This window comes from Trachinotus anak, unplaced genomic scaffold (genome assembly GCF_046630095.1).
Source record: "Trachinotus anak isolate AG129_WGS33_773 ecotype Australia unplaced genomic scaffold, CSIRO_AGI_Tana_v1 ptg000011l, whole genome shotgun sequence".
NCBI classification, from domain to species: Eukaryota; Metazoa; Chordata; class Actinopteri; order Carangiformes; family Carangidae; genus Trachinotus; species Trachinotus anak.
In genome coordinates, this window is record NW_027273862.1 from 30,797,362 (window position 1) to 30,815,656 (window position 18,295).

At 48.4% G+C, this 18,295-nt stretch overlaps 1 protein-coding gene across 4 annotated transcripts in view; it reads right to left on the bottom strand.

Annotated features, from left to right (window-relative positions):
* Positions 1–3,709: 3,709 nt before the first annotated feature.
* plekhg4 (pleckstrin homology domain containing, family G (with RhoGef domain) member 4) overlaps positions 3,710–18,295 on the bottom strand; it is a 47,581-nt gene continuing 32,995 nt past the window's right edge. For 3 of the 4 annotated variants that reach the window (XM_071489894.1, XM_071489891.1, XM_071489893.1), the window contains 18 exons: positions 18,142–18,235; positions 17,484–17,570; positions 17,182–17,298; positions 16,412–16,510; positions 15,879–16,166; positions 15,267–15,386; positions 14,974–15,165; positions 7,936–8,894; positions 7,359–7,608; positions 7,181–7,270; positions 6,797–7,021; positions 6,320–6,490; positions 6,062–6,242; positions 5,872–5,988; positions 5,199–5,340; positions 5,002–5,102; positions 4,549–4,872; positions 3,710–4,060 (listed from right to left, as the gene is read on the bottom strand). In XM_071489894.1, coding sequence (XP_071345995.1) covers positions 4,574–4,872; positions 5,002–5,102; positions 5,199–5,340; positions 5,872–5,988; positions 6,062–6,242; positions 6,320–6,490; positions 6,797–7,021; positions 7,181–7,270; positions 7,359–7,608; positions 7,936–8,894; positions 14,974–15,165; positions 15,267–15,386; positions 15,879–16,166; positions 16,412–16,510; positions 17,182–17,298; positions 17,484–17,570; positions 18,142–18,235 — 3,532 coding nt within the window. In that variant the 3' untranslated portion in view covers positions 3,710–4,060; positions 4,549–4,573. The remainder of the gene's footprint in view (positions 4,061–4,548; positions 4,873–5,001; positions 5,103–5,198; positions 5,341–5,871; positions 5,989–6,061; positions 6,243–6,319; positions 6,491–6,796; positions 7,022–7,180; positions 7,271–7,358; positions 7,609–7,935; positions 8,895–14,973; positions 15,166–15,266; positions 15,387–15,878; positions 16,167–16,411; positions 16,511–17,181; positions 17,299–17,483; positions 17,571–18,141; positions 18,236–18,295) is intronic. The other variant, XM_071489892.1, reaches the window with a different exon arrangement.

Sequence of the window (18,295 nt, forward strand, 5' to 3'; positions counted from 1 at the left end):
GAGGGGGTCTGCCTCCTGAACCCTCACTGGGAGCTGGTTCCACAGGAGAGGAGCCTGATAGCTGAAGGCTCTGCCCCCCATTCTACTCTTACAAACACTGGGAACCACAAGTTGACCTGCATTTAGAGAGCGAAGTGTCCTATTGGAAAAATAGGGAAGTATAAGCTCTCCAAGGTACGATGGTGCCTGACCATTAATGGCTTTGTAGGTGAGGAGGAGGATTTTAAATTCGATTCTGGATTTTACAGGGAGCCAATGCAGAGAGGCTAACACAGGAGAGATGTGATCTCGTTTCCTAGTTCCTGTCAGTACTCGTGCTGCCGCATTCTGGATCAATTGGAGGCTTTTTACTGAATTTTTGGGACATCCTGACAATAAAGAGTTACAGTAGTCCAGTCTTGAGGTAACAAATGCATGAACTAGCTTTTCAGCTTCCTTTAGACACAGAATGGGTCTGATTTTAGCAAGTGAGAGTTCACCTGACAACAGAATCACACCCATCGTCTGTTCAGAGGGAGGTGATGGGTGCACAAGACCAGGACCTCAGGACCCTGAAGGCCTCATGTTCCCTGTCTGCTGCTGGTTTTTGTGTGCTGTGTAACTGGACTTTAACTGGTCTGTAACCTAACCCTTCCTTCCTTCCTTCCCTGTCTTTAAGTAGTGAATCCTCCAGATGAAGAGCGGTGATGAAGGTGAGGTTTGATCGAGCCTCCCTCTCTCTGCACTACACTTCCCAGAAATCACCTATCAGACTTTGTGGGCGGGGCCTGTGACATTGTCTCAGATTACCTCTTCACCTGCTCTGCTGCAGATTCTAATTTCTGTATATCTGCAGTTATACTCACCTGCAGACAGGTGTGCCGTGGCTCCGCCTCCTCGCTCCTGTCTGCGATCAGGACCAATCAGGAGCAGGAGAGTGACCTTCAGGCAGGACAGGTGTCTCTCTGAACCAGCAGCTGATCTCTGTAGGTTTGATTCTGTGATCACAGTTTCACTCATTTTATTCTTCTCTCCTTCCCTACTTCCTCATGTCCTTCTCTAACACCTCCTCTCCTTCTCTCCCTCCTCCCCTTACGTCTCTATCCTATAAGAGCCTATACTTTATGTACAATATAAAAAAGTCGAGTTTAACCAGTGAAACAGTCTCTGACCTGAAGCTGTTCTCAGACTCACCAGCAGGTGGAGGTGTTCTCTCTCTCTCTCTCTGCAGATCTCAACACTGTCACTCAGCGCTCACAGGAGGTCTCTGTTTCTGCTGTCCAGCTGCTCCGGGATGGGGGGGCACACCTGGTCAGACACCTGGTCAGGCTCCCTGCAGGTCAGTGGGTGAATGAGCGTCAGTTATATCCTGATTTAAACCGCGTTCACCTACAGCGTCACCAGTGACGTGCGGTGACGTTTACAGACGCTGAGAGAAGCAGTTCCTGTGAGATGAGCAGCAAAAGTGACCAAAGACTCAAGAGAGAAGCGTCAGTGAAAAGATACAGGCCACAACTTCCGGTCCGGACTTTCACAATAAAACCAGAGTGGAAATAGGATGGTCCTCATCACGCAGCTGTTTCCATGTGGAGTCTGAATGAAAGGTCCCCTCTCAGCTGATGAGTGTGTGTGTGAGTGTGTGTTAGTGTTAGTGTGTATGTGTGTCTGTGTGTACTTGTACTTGCTACATAGTAAGGACCAAAAAAAGTATTTTACTAACAGAGTGAGGACATTTTGGGAAAGTGAGGACATTTTGGCCAGTCCTCACTTTTTGAGACACCTTCAAATCACATGTTGAGGGTTAAGACTTGGTTTTAGAGTTATGGTTAGAATTAGGTTTAGGTTAAGGTTAGGGTTAGGTAAAAAGCGCAGCACTCTAAAGAGTGCTACTTTGGGCACGGGCGCACGGGGACCCATTAAAAACATTAAAACAGGTCTCTCTTAAAATAGCATCAGGTGCTTAAAATTCACTTAGGGGTGGAGCTGCTCTTTAGTCTTTTGTTAAGGAATATTCCTTTTTTGCCAGGGCTGGGTTTTGAACCCCAGTCTTCCGTTTAAGGGTCCACAGCCCTATCCCCTCCACCACCAGGAGGACCTAGAAACACATGAACCACTTTAAGAGGGTCATGGTTTAAAATAATAGTAAAATTCTAAAAAAATAAGACAAAAGGAGTTGAAAAGGGATAAAACAGAGACGACCCTAAGGGTGATGGTAGGGTTAGACTGGTAAAACCTTTTTTAGACTGTGGACACCTATTGGATAGTTGTTACAACCTAGGTTTGAACCCAGGTCTCCCGTGTTAATGTCCACAGTCTTATTCACTAAACCATCAAGGGCTACAGCCTCAGTGACCGGCAAGGTCAATGATAGGGTTATGGTTAGGGTGGGTTGGGATAAGTTGTGGGGTCGAAGGTTAAGGTTAGGGTCAGGGTTAGGGTTAGGCACTCAGTTGTGATGGTTAAGGTTAGGGTAAGGGGCTAGGGAATGCATTATGTCAATGAGTGTCCTCACAAAGATAGAAATACAAGTAGGTGTGTGTGTGTGTGTGTGTGTGTGTGCGTGAGTGAGTGAGAGAGCAGCAGTTCCTGGTTTAACTCCGTGAACCTCTCACAGCTGTTTTATCCGAACATGTTGAACGTATAGAAAACCTCATTGATCTGATGATAATTTACCTGATTAACTTGTTAAAAACAGTGAAAAAAGTTGTCGTCAACACCTGCTGCATCTTATACTGTCGACCTGATGATGAAAGTTTCACACGAAGGGTTAAATTCTTCAGATGATCGAGTTCACTGAAGAAAACTAATTTTTTTTGCTGAGAAAAACATTTTAACGATTTTCAAAATAGTTGCTGATTAATTTTCTGTAAATAAATGAATAGGCCGTGTTTCCGGTTTCCTCAGTGTCTGTGCTGTGAGCTTCATGTTGGGCAACAAATCTGACCCGTGGTCCGTGCAGGTGGAGCGTACGACCTGCAGCCTGCAGCAGGTGGAGGTGGGGCTGGGCTCAGACCCACGCCACAGGGCGCTGAACTGGTTCTGCTGAGGAGGAGCCTGGAGAGAACTGAACAGCTCCTGGTCAGCAACAGAAACTCTGAACCAGTCCAGTCTGGATTCTGAGTTCACCGATTTTTTCTCCTCTGTTGGTAAAAATCATCCCGGCGTTAACATTACAGCTCACTGTCGTTAATCAGAAGACAGGAACCTGCTGACTGAGCACATCAAACCTCAAAGGCTCAAAATCAATAATAAAATCATTTCCTGGATCACATAAGGGTTAAATGATCTGTCCGTCCAGTCCAGGGTCTATCAGACCTGTGGTTCCCAACCTGAGGCTCAGGGTCCTCCAACAGGGTCACAGGATGTTTAACAGAAACACATCATGAGGTTTATTTTGTTTGTGTGATTTTCTCCTGATTTATGTGATTTTTTTGGATCAATGTGCTGAAGCTCACTGATCAGTCCAGATGTTCACATCTGCTGATTTTATCTGTGAACAGATTCTCAGACGTTAGGTGATAACACCTGTTCACACTGTGACATCACTGCGTGACCTCATCACTCACTGTGTTTCAGGAGAGGATGAAGAGGAAGCTGCTGTTCACCTGAGACATCAGCCGACCTCACAGCAGTGAACACACCTGACGTCTGCCGTCTGTGAATATGACACATTACACACGTTTGTTACTGAGGCGACACAAACACGACAAACATCAGACTGAACTCTTCGTTTTCAACAAACTTGTTTATTATTCAAGTAAGAAAAGTGACACAGACGCTGAGCTGAGGTTTATTTACACACATGTACAGTGAGTCCAGCTGATCCTGGACCAGCCCAGACACACACCTGTCCTCCTCACAGACTGACTCTGGATCAGCACCACAAACCAGAACCAGCAGCAGCTGTGAGGAGACAAACTACACAAACTCTAACAGTTATTTACACAACAAACTACCGAACCTGCACTGACGCACAAACACATAAATAACACAACAGTTCAACTCAGCTGCTTTAACTCAGACACACTCAGCTGATCAAACTCCAACCTCAGGGTCAAACCGCAGCAGGAAGGACACACACCTGCAGAGAGAGAGAGAGAGAGAGAGACACACACACACACACACACACACACACACACACACACACACACACACACACACACACACACACACACACAGGATTTAATGTTCATGTACAACAGCAGACACACAATGGTTGTCTTCTGTTAACTGTTTGTATTAAATCAGATTTTCGTTCATGTGTGATAAACTGTGATCATGTGACCACAGCTGTGATGGTCAGCTGTCTGTGTCTGTCAACCTGAAACAGTTTAAATAAAGTTTTTAACCTCTGATTGTTCATGAACCTTTATCAAACACAGCTGTCTCCCTCCTGCAGTGTCACTGACTCCGTCCCGTCTCTGGAGAAGCTCACACTTTGATTCGGGTTTTATTTGATTCACACAAATGATTTTTATTCACTGTCTGAATGAGGCAGAACATGTGGCTGCTGCAGCCAGCTGTGACTGAGACAACACAGCTGTGGAACATGTAGGTGTGTTCACTCACGGTGACGTCCGCCAGGTGAGCTGCCTCACACGACGGTGGCCGGGCCGATGACTGGAGCAGGCGTCTGAGGACGGACATACACAGTTACTGTCTGAGCACAGTCTCTGCTCTCTGCCGACACCGTCTCTGTACTCACAGCTGAGATGTACTGGCTGCTGAGGTGCTGTTTGTTGGAGGAGGAGGAGGAGGAGGAGGAGGAGGAGGGCTGACTGGAGCGGCCGGGCTCCTCGGGCAGTGCCTCCTGGAGGTGGGAGGAGACGCAGCCGCTGTCAGAGCCGGTGGAGCCAGAGAGACAGCGTGACGACGAGCCTGAACTCTCTGTGGCTGAGAGACCAACAATCAGACACACCCACAGAAAACAATGTAAGTGTTTGTGTGAGGAGTGACACCTCCTGTCAATAATAAGACTATCTTTGTTCAGCTGTGAGTCTCAGTGGTCCTGTCTGTACGTACTCATGGAGGGCTGGCTGCTGGTCTCATGTTCCTGCTCATCTTCCTCAATACAGGAACTGATGAAGGAGCTTTCAGCAGCAGGAGAGGGGGGGAGGGTTTGGCTGAGGGGGGAGGGGGGGGTGGTTATAAAATGGTGGCGTTTCACAGTGAAGAGAATCAGACTTCAGTGACCTGCAGAGTACAGGTGTGAGCTGTACCTGTACATGTGCAGGTTGAGCGGTCCCAGCAGACTGGAGGAAGAAGGTCCTGATGTCGGGGGGTCAGAGGTCACGGCTCCCCGTTTAAAAGGGTTGGAGTGGTCGAAGACGGAGACGGCGATGGACGCCCTCGTCCTCGCACCTGAACACACACATGATCACTGATCAGTTTCTATTGATCAGTAATAAAATAATCAATGATAAGTTAATGTTGGTCACTGTGGGGGCGGAGCCAGACGCCCTGTGGCTTTTGTCATCAGGAACGTGCTTATCATCATCATCATCACCTTCATCATCATCAAATATTTATTAATGCAAGTTGCAAAGGCAAAAGAGAAACAACCAGATAAACAAACTACTCCTGCTGTAATATATACTGTTTATTTCTATATATGTATAAACAGTATATAAGAATAGTGGTGATAATTATTTAAGGTTAAAAATGAAAAGAAGCAGGTGAGGAACAGATCAAACTGATAATATTATATATTATTATTATTATATATTATCCTTATTAATATATATATATTATATATATTAATATATTTGTCAATAAAATACCTTTATATATAAATGAGTTTTATATTCAGATTAACCATGATGTCATCACTGACATCAGTCATTATGAATATGAGCATGTTTGTAGTTCTCAGACAGACTGAGAGAGTGATACCTCTGCTCTTCATGATGCCGTGAACAGCTCGGTCACTGATGGCTGCGTCACTGGGCTGGATGTCCAGAAACGGTTTGCTCCCCACCCCCATCGACACCATCTCCTTAAGACGCATCTCTGAAAAACACATCATTGGATCATCATCCGGAGGAGGAGAGACCTCTGGGAAACAGACCCCTCCCCACTGTACCTTTGTTCCTGGTTGCCTGGGTCCACAGGATTCGGGCGATGTCGCCGGTCCAGGTGTGTTTAACATCTGGCGTGGAGGCCTGAAGGATGAAGGTGTGATTCTTGGACGTCCTCCTCCTGAACCAGATCTCAAACCTCAGCCCGCTGTCTCCCGTCGACTCCGTCAGACCCACATCTGCCGTCTGAAGGACAAACAAGACTTTAATCTTCCTAAAGCGGACGCAGAGCTCAGACTCTGTCCCAGCGTCTGCTGTGGTACCTTGAAGGAGTGCTTGTAGATGAACACGTCCAGCCCTCCCTCCATCTTCTTGGGTTTACTGAACAGAATGAGCTCCTCAAACAGGAAGATGTGACGCTGGCATTTCCTCCTTCCAGTCCAGACAGTGAACTCATCCTGACGTATCAGCTGACCCTGCTCCTTCAGGTTCACCTGCAGAGAACATCAGAGAACATCAGAGAACATCAGTGATCAGCTGTGATCAGCTCCTGTCTGCACTGTATCAAGGAGGAGGATTCTGAATGAAGTTCTGCAGCCTCTGTTTCTCTGGAGATCAGAGATGATGATGAAGTCGCACTGGATCAGATCAGCAAGTGGTTCTGTTCAGGTCCGTGTTCAGGTCTGAATTCAGGTCCGTGTTCTGGTCTGAGTTCAGGTCCGTGTTCTGGTCCGTGTCCGAGTCTGGACTCTGATATCTGTATCTCTCCAGTTTTACAGTTTTAGCTCTAACAAACTTACATCACAGTCTCGGATGGCGTCCATAGCCAGCAGGTCGTTGCCGTGACGAAGCTGAAACTTGACCATGTCGGTGGCAGCGTGCAGTGTGGCGAGCTCCGCCTCCTGGGCCATACCCACCTCCTTGATGAGGTCGGTGAGGAGCAGAGCGTACTTACTCATCCTCTGAACGGGCTTCAGCAGGTAGGACGACAGGTCCATCTTATCGCCCAGCTCCACCTGCTTCCTCTGGGGGGGAAAGGTCAGAGTCAGATTTTATTCTGAAAAACATCAGGAATGTGGGAGACAGCTCCCACTCAGAGGTCAGAGGTCACAGAGAGTCAACTGAGGTCAGAGGGTAAAGGCTGAATGAGTCCAGAGGTCAAAGATCATGGGTTGCGGTCTCACCCTGAAGAAGGAGTTTCCGTGGGTCGCCAGCAGAGCGTCAGACTTTGGTTTGTTCTTGCTGTAGAGAGCGTAGAGACTGAACTGCTCCTGCTGTTACACACACACAACACATCAAAACAACTTCCTCCTCTGACATCAACCCAAACTGTGTGTGTGTGTGTGTGTGTGTGTGTCCTACATGTCTGAGGAAGCAGTGCGGCACTCTGAGTGGGTGTTTCCAGCAGGCCTCCAGCTCTCTGAGGAAGAACTGACTGTGGAAGTCCAGGAGTTTCTCCAGGTTCCCGAACACCACGGAGCGTTTCCCCCTCAGGTCCTGAGGGAGGTCGGCCCGCTCCATCTCGGGGAAGTAATGGTGGATGATGTATCGCAGAGAGCGAACGTACTCCCGCTCCGTGGTCACCATCTCCTCCACGATGTGACGCAGCTTGCTGCACAGAAACCACGTTGACACGCATCAGTCAGCTGACCTCAGGTGTGCCTACCTCCCACCTCCTCACTACCTGCTCTAGCTCACTGGAGAACTTTGAATGTGAAGAAAACAAGACAAACTGTTGATCATTTAAAACAATGAATCTCCTCAGACACTCTGACCTCTGACGTTACCATGACAACACATCTGTGAGTCACCTGTCTCCGAGGTGAAGCAGCAGATTCAGGATTAGAGCTTTGTGTGCTGCACCTGAACAGACTCCATGTTGGTTTTCATGGACGTAAACCTGTCCAGCTGACTCCTCCTCCTCTGGCTGATTACCCACCTTCCCCTGGGTCGGGAATCTGCTGAGGGGCTGCCGATGGTTCTCGGGGTCCCAGGGGTCCCAGGGGTCCCAGGGGTGCGTGGCCCCTGTCCCACCCAGCCATGAGCGGCTGTCCTGGGGCACAGCGTGTGGTCGGCCGCCTCGGTGCTGCTGACCTCCAGGCCGCGGATGAACACGCCGGTGTTTCCTCTGCGCACCGGCTCGCTGAGGGCACGAGTGCATGGTCCGTAGCGCGACGCCTCAGGGGTGGAGGGACAGTCGAAGCTCTGGGTTTTCCTGAGCTGCTGCCGTCTGGTTAAGGAGGAGGAGCAGGCCGAGGAGCGGATGAAGCTGGCAGAGGAGTCCAAGCGGGGGAGGCTGGGACTGGAGGAGCAGATATCCACCCGGTCTGAAGACTCCTCTGAGGAGACGCTGCGGAACAGACGCCAGAGGAGCGGGGTGTGCTGGGGGATGTGAGGGGAGCCGGTGGAGGAAGCAGGGGTGGAGGTGACTGGTGAGGAGGTGAGGGGGAGCAGGGAGGAGCTACGAGGAGGTGAGGAGGTGTTGGTGTCCTCCTCTGGGGTGCAGGAGGAGGAGGATGAGGACGAGGTCTCACGGACACCCCACAGTGCTGACAGCGTCTTCCTGGAGGAGATGGAACTTCTGCTGTGGGTGGAGTCAGAGCGGCGTCTGTGGGCAGAGTCTCGTGTCCTGAGTGCCATCTCCATCTTCCTGTCAAACATCTTCTTGGTCTCCTGACACTTGGACCAGGCAAAGCTCCACTGACGGAGGCCCCGCTCCCCCCGCAGCTCGCCCGCAGCCTCCTTCATCTCCTGAAAATGGGCGTCTGGGATTGGCGGGTGCTGCCGCTGGTAGTCCTCCAGGCAGCCAATCACAGCCTGACATTTGTCCGGCAGCGTGCACTCCTCCATGCTGATACCAGCTAGGTGACGCATACCCTCCAACGCCCAGCCATAGGCCTGCAGACAGAGAGGGAGGCAGCTACAGGTCACATGACATCACACAGGGGTGGGGTAGGGTGGGGTTGACCTCTGACCTTTAACCTGAGTTGACGTCTTTCATTTAAATTCTGCTTCTGAGACAACAAATAAACTGTCTCATTTCAAAACCAAGCGTTTTTATTAACCTGCATCAGAACCACTGTGGTCCAGGAAGGTGCACAGGTGCTGTATAGGTGAGCAGGTAGGTCACTGAGTCCTGACTCACTTTCTTCTGTTCACACAAACACACCTGCTGATGAGTTCACACAGAGTTCACACTGGTGACCTCAGGGGGACTCAGCAGTGACAGATAACAAGAGAGGGGCGTGTGTGTGTGTGTGTGTGTGGTATAAATAAAAGAGGCCTCCTGTTTTTCTACACTTATTGACTGAATGAGTCTTTACCCTCCTCACAGACAACTAACACATTACCTCACCACTAAAACAGCAGGACACACACACACACACACACACACACACACACACACACACACACACACACACACACACAGTAACATGTGAGGTCATGTGTGTGTGTCAGGTCAGCCTGTAGAGGATCACATGTGACTGTACCACGACCAGCAGAGGGCGCTCATTTAAATCTATTCAGATTTAAAGAGGATGAGTGACATCACAGACAGCCAATCAGGCTGCAGAAATCTCCCAGTATGTTTAACACGACGACCAACTCCACTAAACACATGCTCCAGTGAAGGTGTAACACCGTCTGAACAGGTGTGAACCTGCAGGTGCTGAGGAGCTACAGGTGATCGTCAGCTCTACTCAGTGGACAGGTGACGCTGCAGGTAACTGTGGTATAACATCATTCAGCTCCACACTGTGTTTTACAGGAGGTCGGCAGACTGACAATGAAACCATATGGATCATCACACACCCACACCCACACACACACACGCACCCACCCTCACACCCCCACACACACACACACACACACACACTCACACTCCTCCAGTAGGCCACTGGGTCAGCTCTGTGTGTGTGTGAACTGAGCTGCTGCTGTGATCAAGACACATCAGCAAGCTAATCAGTTTGAGGAGCACTCAGGCGACACACACACACACACACACACACACACACACACACACACACACACACACACACGTGAACTGGAAGAGATGGGAGGGGCGGGGATAGACGTTCAGTCAGCTAACAGTCATCTGTCATGATGAGGAGGAGGATGGTCAGGCTGATGAAGGCTCAGTAAGACAGATGACATTAAAGGTGCCATCAGTGGTGTTTTATCAGAGCTTTTGTTTTAAAGGTTCTGATTTCCCAGGGTCCACAAACTATCCTCTGCTCGGCTACAAACACAACAAACTGAACATCACACCTATAAAAAAATCAGTTTCCTAAAAAGAAAAAACAGACTTCAATTCAATTCAATTTTATTTGTGTAGCGCCAAATCATAACCTACATTATCTCGAGGCACTTTACTGGGTCAGGTCAAGACCTCACTTTGTTACAGAGAAAACCCAACAGTTCCCACAAAGAGCAAGCGCTTGGCGACAGGGGGGAGGTGGGTTTAGAAGCTTTAGAAGGTGGGTTAGGGCTAAGTGTCTTTGTGCTAAGCTAGGCTAACAGTCTCCCCTGCCTCCGGTCTTTGTGCTAAGCTAAGCTAACAGTTTCCTCTGCCTCCGGTCTTTGTGCTAAGCTACCAGTTTTCCCTGCCTCCAGTCTTTGTGCTAAGCTAACAGATTTCCCTGCTGTCCATGTGAACATGAATAAACACCTGAGTCACTTTTACATTAAAGTCACGACGACACCTGAAACGTTCCTGTTTCAACACAAGTCTGAGCTGAACTACGTTGTTACAAAATTAAATTTCTGGTACAACTTCACGGTGCATGTAGACAGGAAAAAGTCCAAAGAGGTCAAAGCTCCAGCAGTAAACAGAAGAACTTCATTTGACCTTGTGGCCTTGTTTTCTAAAACCCTCCTGAATGAAGCTGACAGAGACGTGAGTCTGGATCGTCGGATTAATATCAGTGTAATGAGGATGTTAAAACAAGTTTTTGGTCATTTCGTGCCTTTATTTGATTGGACAGCCGAGAGCAACAGAGGAGAGACGGGGAACGACATGCAGGAAAGAGTCGGGCCGGTTGGGACTCGCCTGCTCAGAGCCTGTGAGGATTATTCATGGATCAGGATGTGAGCAACAACAGTCACAACCCAGTCAGACTTCATCAATCATGCTGCAGAGTTTCTGCAATAAATGATAAAACTGATGATAAACTTTATCATGTGATTGACTGTTATAAGCTGCATCAGTGTCCCTCACACTGACACTATGACTACAACTCAACACTGTTCTGCTTTCATCATATTAACGTTTTAAACCTGCAGTGACGCCACATCCTGCACAAACAGTTGGAAAGAAGCTTCACGACTGTTCCCATCATCAACATGAGGATTTCACTCTGTTTCTAAACAAGAGGAAGAAGAGACAAGGACTGAACCGTACAGTCTCATTAAAATAACATGGTTTCTATTGTGCTGCAGAGACAGTAGGAGGAGGAGGAGGAGGAGGAGGAGGACTGACCAGGAGCAGACAGGCTCTGGTTTTGGGGACAGTGGCCCTGCAGGATTCCAGTCCTGGAGCCAGTCAACCAAAGAGGAGGGAGGAGGGGAGCAGAGGGAGGTCAAAACCCCCCAAAACCAGATAAAAGGAGGAGGGGGAGGGCCCCTCTCTCCCCCTTCAGAGGAGGAGGAGGAGTGGTCCGACTTCAAACACACCAACATATTTACCGAGTCAGTCAGTTGCTCTTTAAAGCTCCTTTAAAACTCCCGACTGGAACCAACTGAACTTGTTCACATCAGAGAGTCTGAGAGGTCAGATCATCAGAGGACGGACTCACACAACAAAGAGAGTCTGGGTTTGTTTGTGAGGGTTTGTCTTGGAGTCTGTGGGTCTTTGTTGATGTTTTCTGTGGTGGTCCAAAGACATCTGATCACTAACGTCCAGGACGAAGATACAAAGACTCAACCAACCACACGTTTACAAAGACTGTCACATGATCTGGTACCAGAACAAACATGGACGACACTAGCAGCTCATTCTGTTTGAAAAGGCAAGAATGGAGAGGTGAGTAGGACTGAGCTGCACAGGGACCAGGAGCTGAGTGAACCAGGATCTTTATCTACCTGTACCTCTCCCAACAAAACGGACAGGTGACGTCATCACGCACTGACCTCAGTCACAGACGACCCAGACTGGAACAGACCTGGTCCAAACTGTCATGAGGATGAACTCAGGAGACAGTTTCACTCGACTAGACTGAAGGTCTTGTGGTTCTTTAGTGTAAAATACTGTGAGAACTACACCCAGTCTGTTCATCCAACCCCTCTCCACCAGCAGCGCCGCCTGCTGTCTGGTGTTTGGGTGCAGACGGTTCAAAAATCTGAAAACAGTGCAAGCTCGGATGACTTCAGGTTTATCCACAGATGTGGTCAGTGTTTACACAGTGTTGTTCTCACCCTGTGGAAATACTCCTAGGTGGAGCATGCAGGAGGGGGGGCATGAAACAAAAAGTACGCCGCAGAAATCAGCGTTTTGTTTACATCAGGAACAACAGCCTCTCTTCCTGTTCCTTTCATTTATCTGATGAGTTCACTTCATGCCAGTCGCACAATCACACGTCATCACCACGTCCACTCCCTCACTGTGAGTCCTCAGGTGAAGTCCGTCTCAGGCTCAGACACTCTGTCTCTCACAGCTCCTCTGGAAACGTCTCAACACGTTCAGGGTTGCAGCGCATGTGTGAAAACACTGATGATAACAGAGGACAACACCTGAGCAGGTGAGCGATGCAGATCTGGAGCCGGCACATGAGCAGTGGAGCAGCTTTTCTCCAAGAGTACACACCTCGCTGCCAATGGTGTCACATTATTTAACTGATCTACAGGTGGAGGTAACATGCCGAGATGTGCTGCACTACACCAACAAAGGCAGAGGTAGAGAAGAAGAAGAAGAAGAAGAAGAAGAAGAAGAAGAAGAAGAAGAAGAAGAAGAAGAAGAGGACAACAACTAACAAGTAAACATGGATGTAAACTCTGGTATGTTTCATGAGGAAGGAAATGTTCAACATGTTTGTTAGAGTTTGAGGATCCAAAGAAAAAATTGAACAGATACACACACACACACACACAGAGTCCATCTACAGCTGCTCTCCAACAGTAGAAGCTAACGTCTGTTAGCTCGCTCAGGTCCTGTTAACTTTCTGCTGCAGGAAAGTGAGACTAATGGAAAACACATTACACAGCATCTCATACACACACACACACACACACACGGAGTGAAAGAGAGGAGCAGAGCTGCTTTCAAATCAAAGATCCCCCTGGAGTCAAACTGTTGCCGTCTTCACATTAAACTACTGAATAACAACAAACACACACACAAACACACACTAACTACACAACTGTGCTGCATGACTTTCAAACAACTGAAGTGTGTGTTTGTGTAAAATAAGTGTGTATCTTACCTCAGTGTGTCCTGCTGAAGAGCTGTAGCCTAACTGAGCTGAGCAGAGAGCGGCATCCTGACCACACACGCACACACACACACACACACACACACACACACACACACACACACACACCCCCCACCTCATTCACAGGCTGAATGGCAGATGGGCGGTCCCAGGAGGAGGAGGGGGGATTCACCGTGGCAACAAAGACTTTGTGAAGGAGTGAAAAGAGGAAGGAGGGAAAACTTGGCACTGGAGTGATACCTGGACTAAACACACACACACACAGTTTCACACACTTGTATAATGTTTGGTCGTTTTTCTCTGAGACAGTTTCTGTCCTGACAAACCCATGATGTGGAGATACGAGGTTTCTGCCGACAGCAGAGTCTCATGCTGTGACTCTGTCTCTGTGTGTGTGTGTGTGTGTGTGTGTCAGGTCAATATCAGCCATCAGTGTATCAGACTGGAAACTTCACAATAAACTACAGTCATTTCACTGCACACACACACACACACACACACACACACACACACACACACACACGCGCACACACACACACACACACACACACACACACACCTGCAGGGAGCGGCGTCATCACATGCGTGTACAGAGCAGACACAGGGCAGAGAGAGTGAGCTGTTGGCCTCCGTGCAGACTCTCCTGTCAGTGTCGGAGCCTCAGTGTGAGACGCTGCAGTCGGTGATTGTGTGTTTTTGAAACTTATTTAAGGGCTGCAGCTGCTTTCATCCCTGCGCACAGTGTAGCTGCAGTGGCTCTGATTTAACAGCCCTGTGCTGGACAGGTGACAGGTGAGCTGAGGATGTAAGAAGCTACAGTCGTGGCTGCTGTGTTGTTTCCACCTGTGTGTGTATAGTGTTGAGATAATACTGAGTATTGAGATCAATACAAAGATGAATTATAGAGTCTGACTGATGATGATGTGATGAAGAACAATCATCAGTCACTTTCATGTCTGGTTAATTTATCTGTTTTAAAAGAAATGATCATCAATATCAAAAACTGTGATCCATATCGCACACACACCCACACACACACACACACACACACACACACACACACACACATACACACACATACACACACACTTCCCTCCTACAGTACAGGGTCATATGGACAAAGACCATCACCCCCACACACCCTTTTAAAACAGGCAGAGTCCAGTATACAAAACAATATTGACACTCTCTCCCCCCTCCTCACGCTCCTCCCTCCTGGCCTCAATACAAGCTGTCAGTTTCACTACAGAAGGATGAAAAGAGGAGGAGGAGGAGGAGGAGGTGGTGATGTGTCAAAGCTCCATCAACAAACCATCTGCTCTGATACACAAAACTACTTCAACTAAAAGTCCACTCGTATAAATGAGTGTTAACCAGATTTAAACTGTTTTTACAGTTCAGCCATGAACCAGTTTAATCAGCCTTGTTCACTGAGGAGCCAGACACAAGACCGGACCGGACCAGACCGGATCGGACCGGATCAGATCGTTCTAACAGATCGTTAAAGAGCTGATGAACCATGTGACACCAGCAGCTGACAGTAACAGTACCTGGTCTAAGAAGCTGTACAGTCGGACGGCCCGGTCAATGTTCTGGCCCGTGGTGTTGACCCGCTGGGAGAAATCCTGAAGCTGAGCCCAGAAAGAATGAACTTTGACCTCGTAGCCATGGAGATCAGCTGATGACATGTCGTCCCAGCGCTCCAGGCGACCCAACAACGCCTCGCCTCGTTTACAGTAATCCTGCAGACAGACGGACAGAAGACGAGGTTCAGTAACACTACTGAAGAGAAGGAGCTGCATAAAGCTGTGGTTTACGGTGTGTGTGTGTGTGTGTGTCATACATATGCAGTTGTGTAGAAGTCCTTGAAGTCCTGCTGTCTTTTGTTCAGAAGCTCTAGAGAATCCTCCGGTTCATCCAGAGTCTTCAGACGCACCTCACCGACCTCCAGCCAGGACCTCACCTGAGACACACAACACACACCTGTATGAGTCCAACTGTCAGACTGCTGAGTGCTCATTAGGATTCTCTGCAGCTGATTGGTTGTGAACACAGTGAACTCTGTCCAGTATACATCATGTTAATATCTTCACAGGTCCTGAGCAAACTGCTTCCTGTTAATTTCTGATGAATAAACCTTGTATCACAGCGCAAATAACACAACACATTAAATAAATCATGTGACACAGTTTGATGTGGAGTCTGATACTGGACTGTTCAGACCAATAAAAACCCTGATATTTGGAAGCTGATGAAGAATCAGCAGTGACTCCGACCTGTGGCGTCTCTGCTCTCTGTGAGAGTGAGGTGTCTCACCTGTAGTTTCAGCCGCGTTTACAGACTGAAACATGATCAATAACATTAATATGATGTTATTATTGGTGTGTGTGTGTGTGTGTGTGTGTGTGTGTGTGTGTGTAAACACAGAGTGCGTACTGAGCGTGCTCAGTCTGACCTCGGTGAAGCCCTGCTCCAGGATCCTGAAGTCCAGGATGAAGTTGAGCTCCTGCGTCCTGGCGTTGGACAGAGTCACGAGGCGGTGGAGCAGCTCGTCCACCTGATCGTACAGAGACGACACCGTCTCCACCTCCGCCCTGTAAGCCTCCGTCACACTGATGCTGCTCTCTTCTCTGCGGAGCCGCGACAGAGAGGCTCCGCCCTCCTGCTGTAACTGGACCAATCGACTGTCTTCCAGGACACTACGCATTACCGCCTTGTACCTGGACAACAGCAGCTCGGCATCCTGGGAGAGAGAGAGCGAGAGAGTGTCACTCAGGGTGCACGTGAGACTGAACCACTGACGTAGATCACTGATCAATCAGGAACCTGGAGCTGCTTGTTGTGATGGATGATGATTGGCTGTTGTGGTGGTGTTCTTATTTTAGAGCAAAGATCTGCTAATCACCTGGAGATAGACTGTTTTGTCAGAATGTCATGATCTCTCTCGCATATTTCCATTGTGTGTGTGTGTGTGTGTGTGTGTGTTACCTCTGCAGCAGCAGGTAGAGGTGTGGACTGCAGGACGTTGATGGTTTTCTGCAGCAGGTTGATGACGTCCTCACACTGACTGGTCAGCTGCTCCACTCTCTGAAGGACACAAATAAATGAATAAACGAATGAATGAATGAACCACAATAGCCCTCAGTCATGGAAAAGCAGCACACTGACTGATGTGAGAAGTTGGAGTCATAAAACTTTTGACAATTTGTCTTGAAAATGATTAAAAATGAAGTGATTATCGGAATAGTTGATAAGTTTTTCTGCTGATCGATTAATCGATGCAGTCGTGAAATAAAACTACAAACAGCACATGAAGCAAACATAGTCCGACCTGAAGCTGAGGCCTGAGCTTCAGAACAGGTACCACTGACCAGGCCTCCCTCAGGTGAGGCGACCTGCAGTAATTATCTGACAGACTGAGCAGTGATCTGTCAGAGTTGTGTAACTGTGTGTGTGTGTGTGTGTGTGTGTGAGAGAGTGTGTACTTGTACTTGCTACATAGTAAGGACCAAAAAAGTATTTTACTAACAGAGTGAGGACATTCTGGGAAAGTGAGGACATTTTGGCCGGTCCTCACTTTTTGAGACATCTTCAAATCACATGTTGAGGGTTAAGACTTGGTTTTAGAGTTATGGTTAGAATTAGCTTTAGGTTAAGGTTAGGGTCAGGGTCAGGGTTAGGCACTCAGTTGTGATGGTTAAGGTTTGTGTGTGTGTGTGTGTGTGTGTGTGTGTGTGTGTGTGTGTGCGTGTACTGACCGCTCTGAAGCAGAGCCAGCTCCTCTGACTGAAGCTGAAGGATCCTCCAAACTCTGCAGGAAGCTGCTGGAGCTCCACGTGTTTCTGAACAGACTTCAGAGAGCTCAACACCTCCACCTGCACAACACACACACAGTCTGTCAGGGTGTGTGTCAGTCACCTGGTTACAGTCAGCTGATGAGGGAACTGATTTGTGTTTAACACAACTCTAACTCTGACTGTTCACTTCAGACGCGTCAAGCTGCGAGGAAAAACTGATGAGGTCAAAGGTCAGTGTCCAGGATAAATCTGATCAGAGTTACCTGTGTGGCTGCAGGTTTATCCAGACGTAGAGAGGAGTCCTTGTTCACCAGCAGCAGCACAGTGTGGATCGAGCCCGGTGTGTTCTCCTGCACACAACACACAGACACACACACGCCATTAGTAACAGCTGCAGAAGAAGGTCAAAGCAGGTGTAAACATCTGGTTTTGGAGACACTGAATCCATTTGTGAGTGAGTCAACAACACAAACGTCTGCTGCCAGTTTAGTGACGCCCTCTGCTGGTCAGTGGACAGTTCGACCAGCATCACGTCAGCAGACACACATGCCTCCACCTTCTGCTTTCAACAGCTCTTTAAAGTGATGATTGACAAGTATTATTGGACTTCCTGTAACAGCTGAGAGTTTCACTGGGATCAAGCAGAGAAGAGACTGCTGGTCGCTGATGTTCTTCCTGTGGCTGAAACATGGCGGATTTTCTCCTCTGGTGCCTCCTGCACTGCTCCATCAACCCAGGGAATGTGAACCTGGTTCTGCTTTGAAATGTTATTAAGAGCTGATTTAATGAATTTTGTGTGTAAGGTGTAATGAACCTCACATCAACCAGATGCAGTTTCAGGTCATCAGGTTTATCTGTCACATGACCCTTTCTGTCACTCAGGTGTGTCTCATATTGGAATAAAGTGAATCCTTATCTCACCTGCAGGGACCTGAGGGCGGAGAACAGGTTGGGGACAGGAGCAGCACTGCGGGCGTCCACCAGCACCGTCAGCCCCAACGCTTTCGCCTCCTTCCTGCTCCATACAGGAAGTGATGTTAGAGGGAGAGCAAGTCTACAGTGACCTGAGACAGAG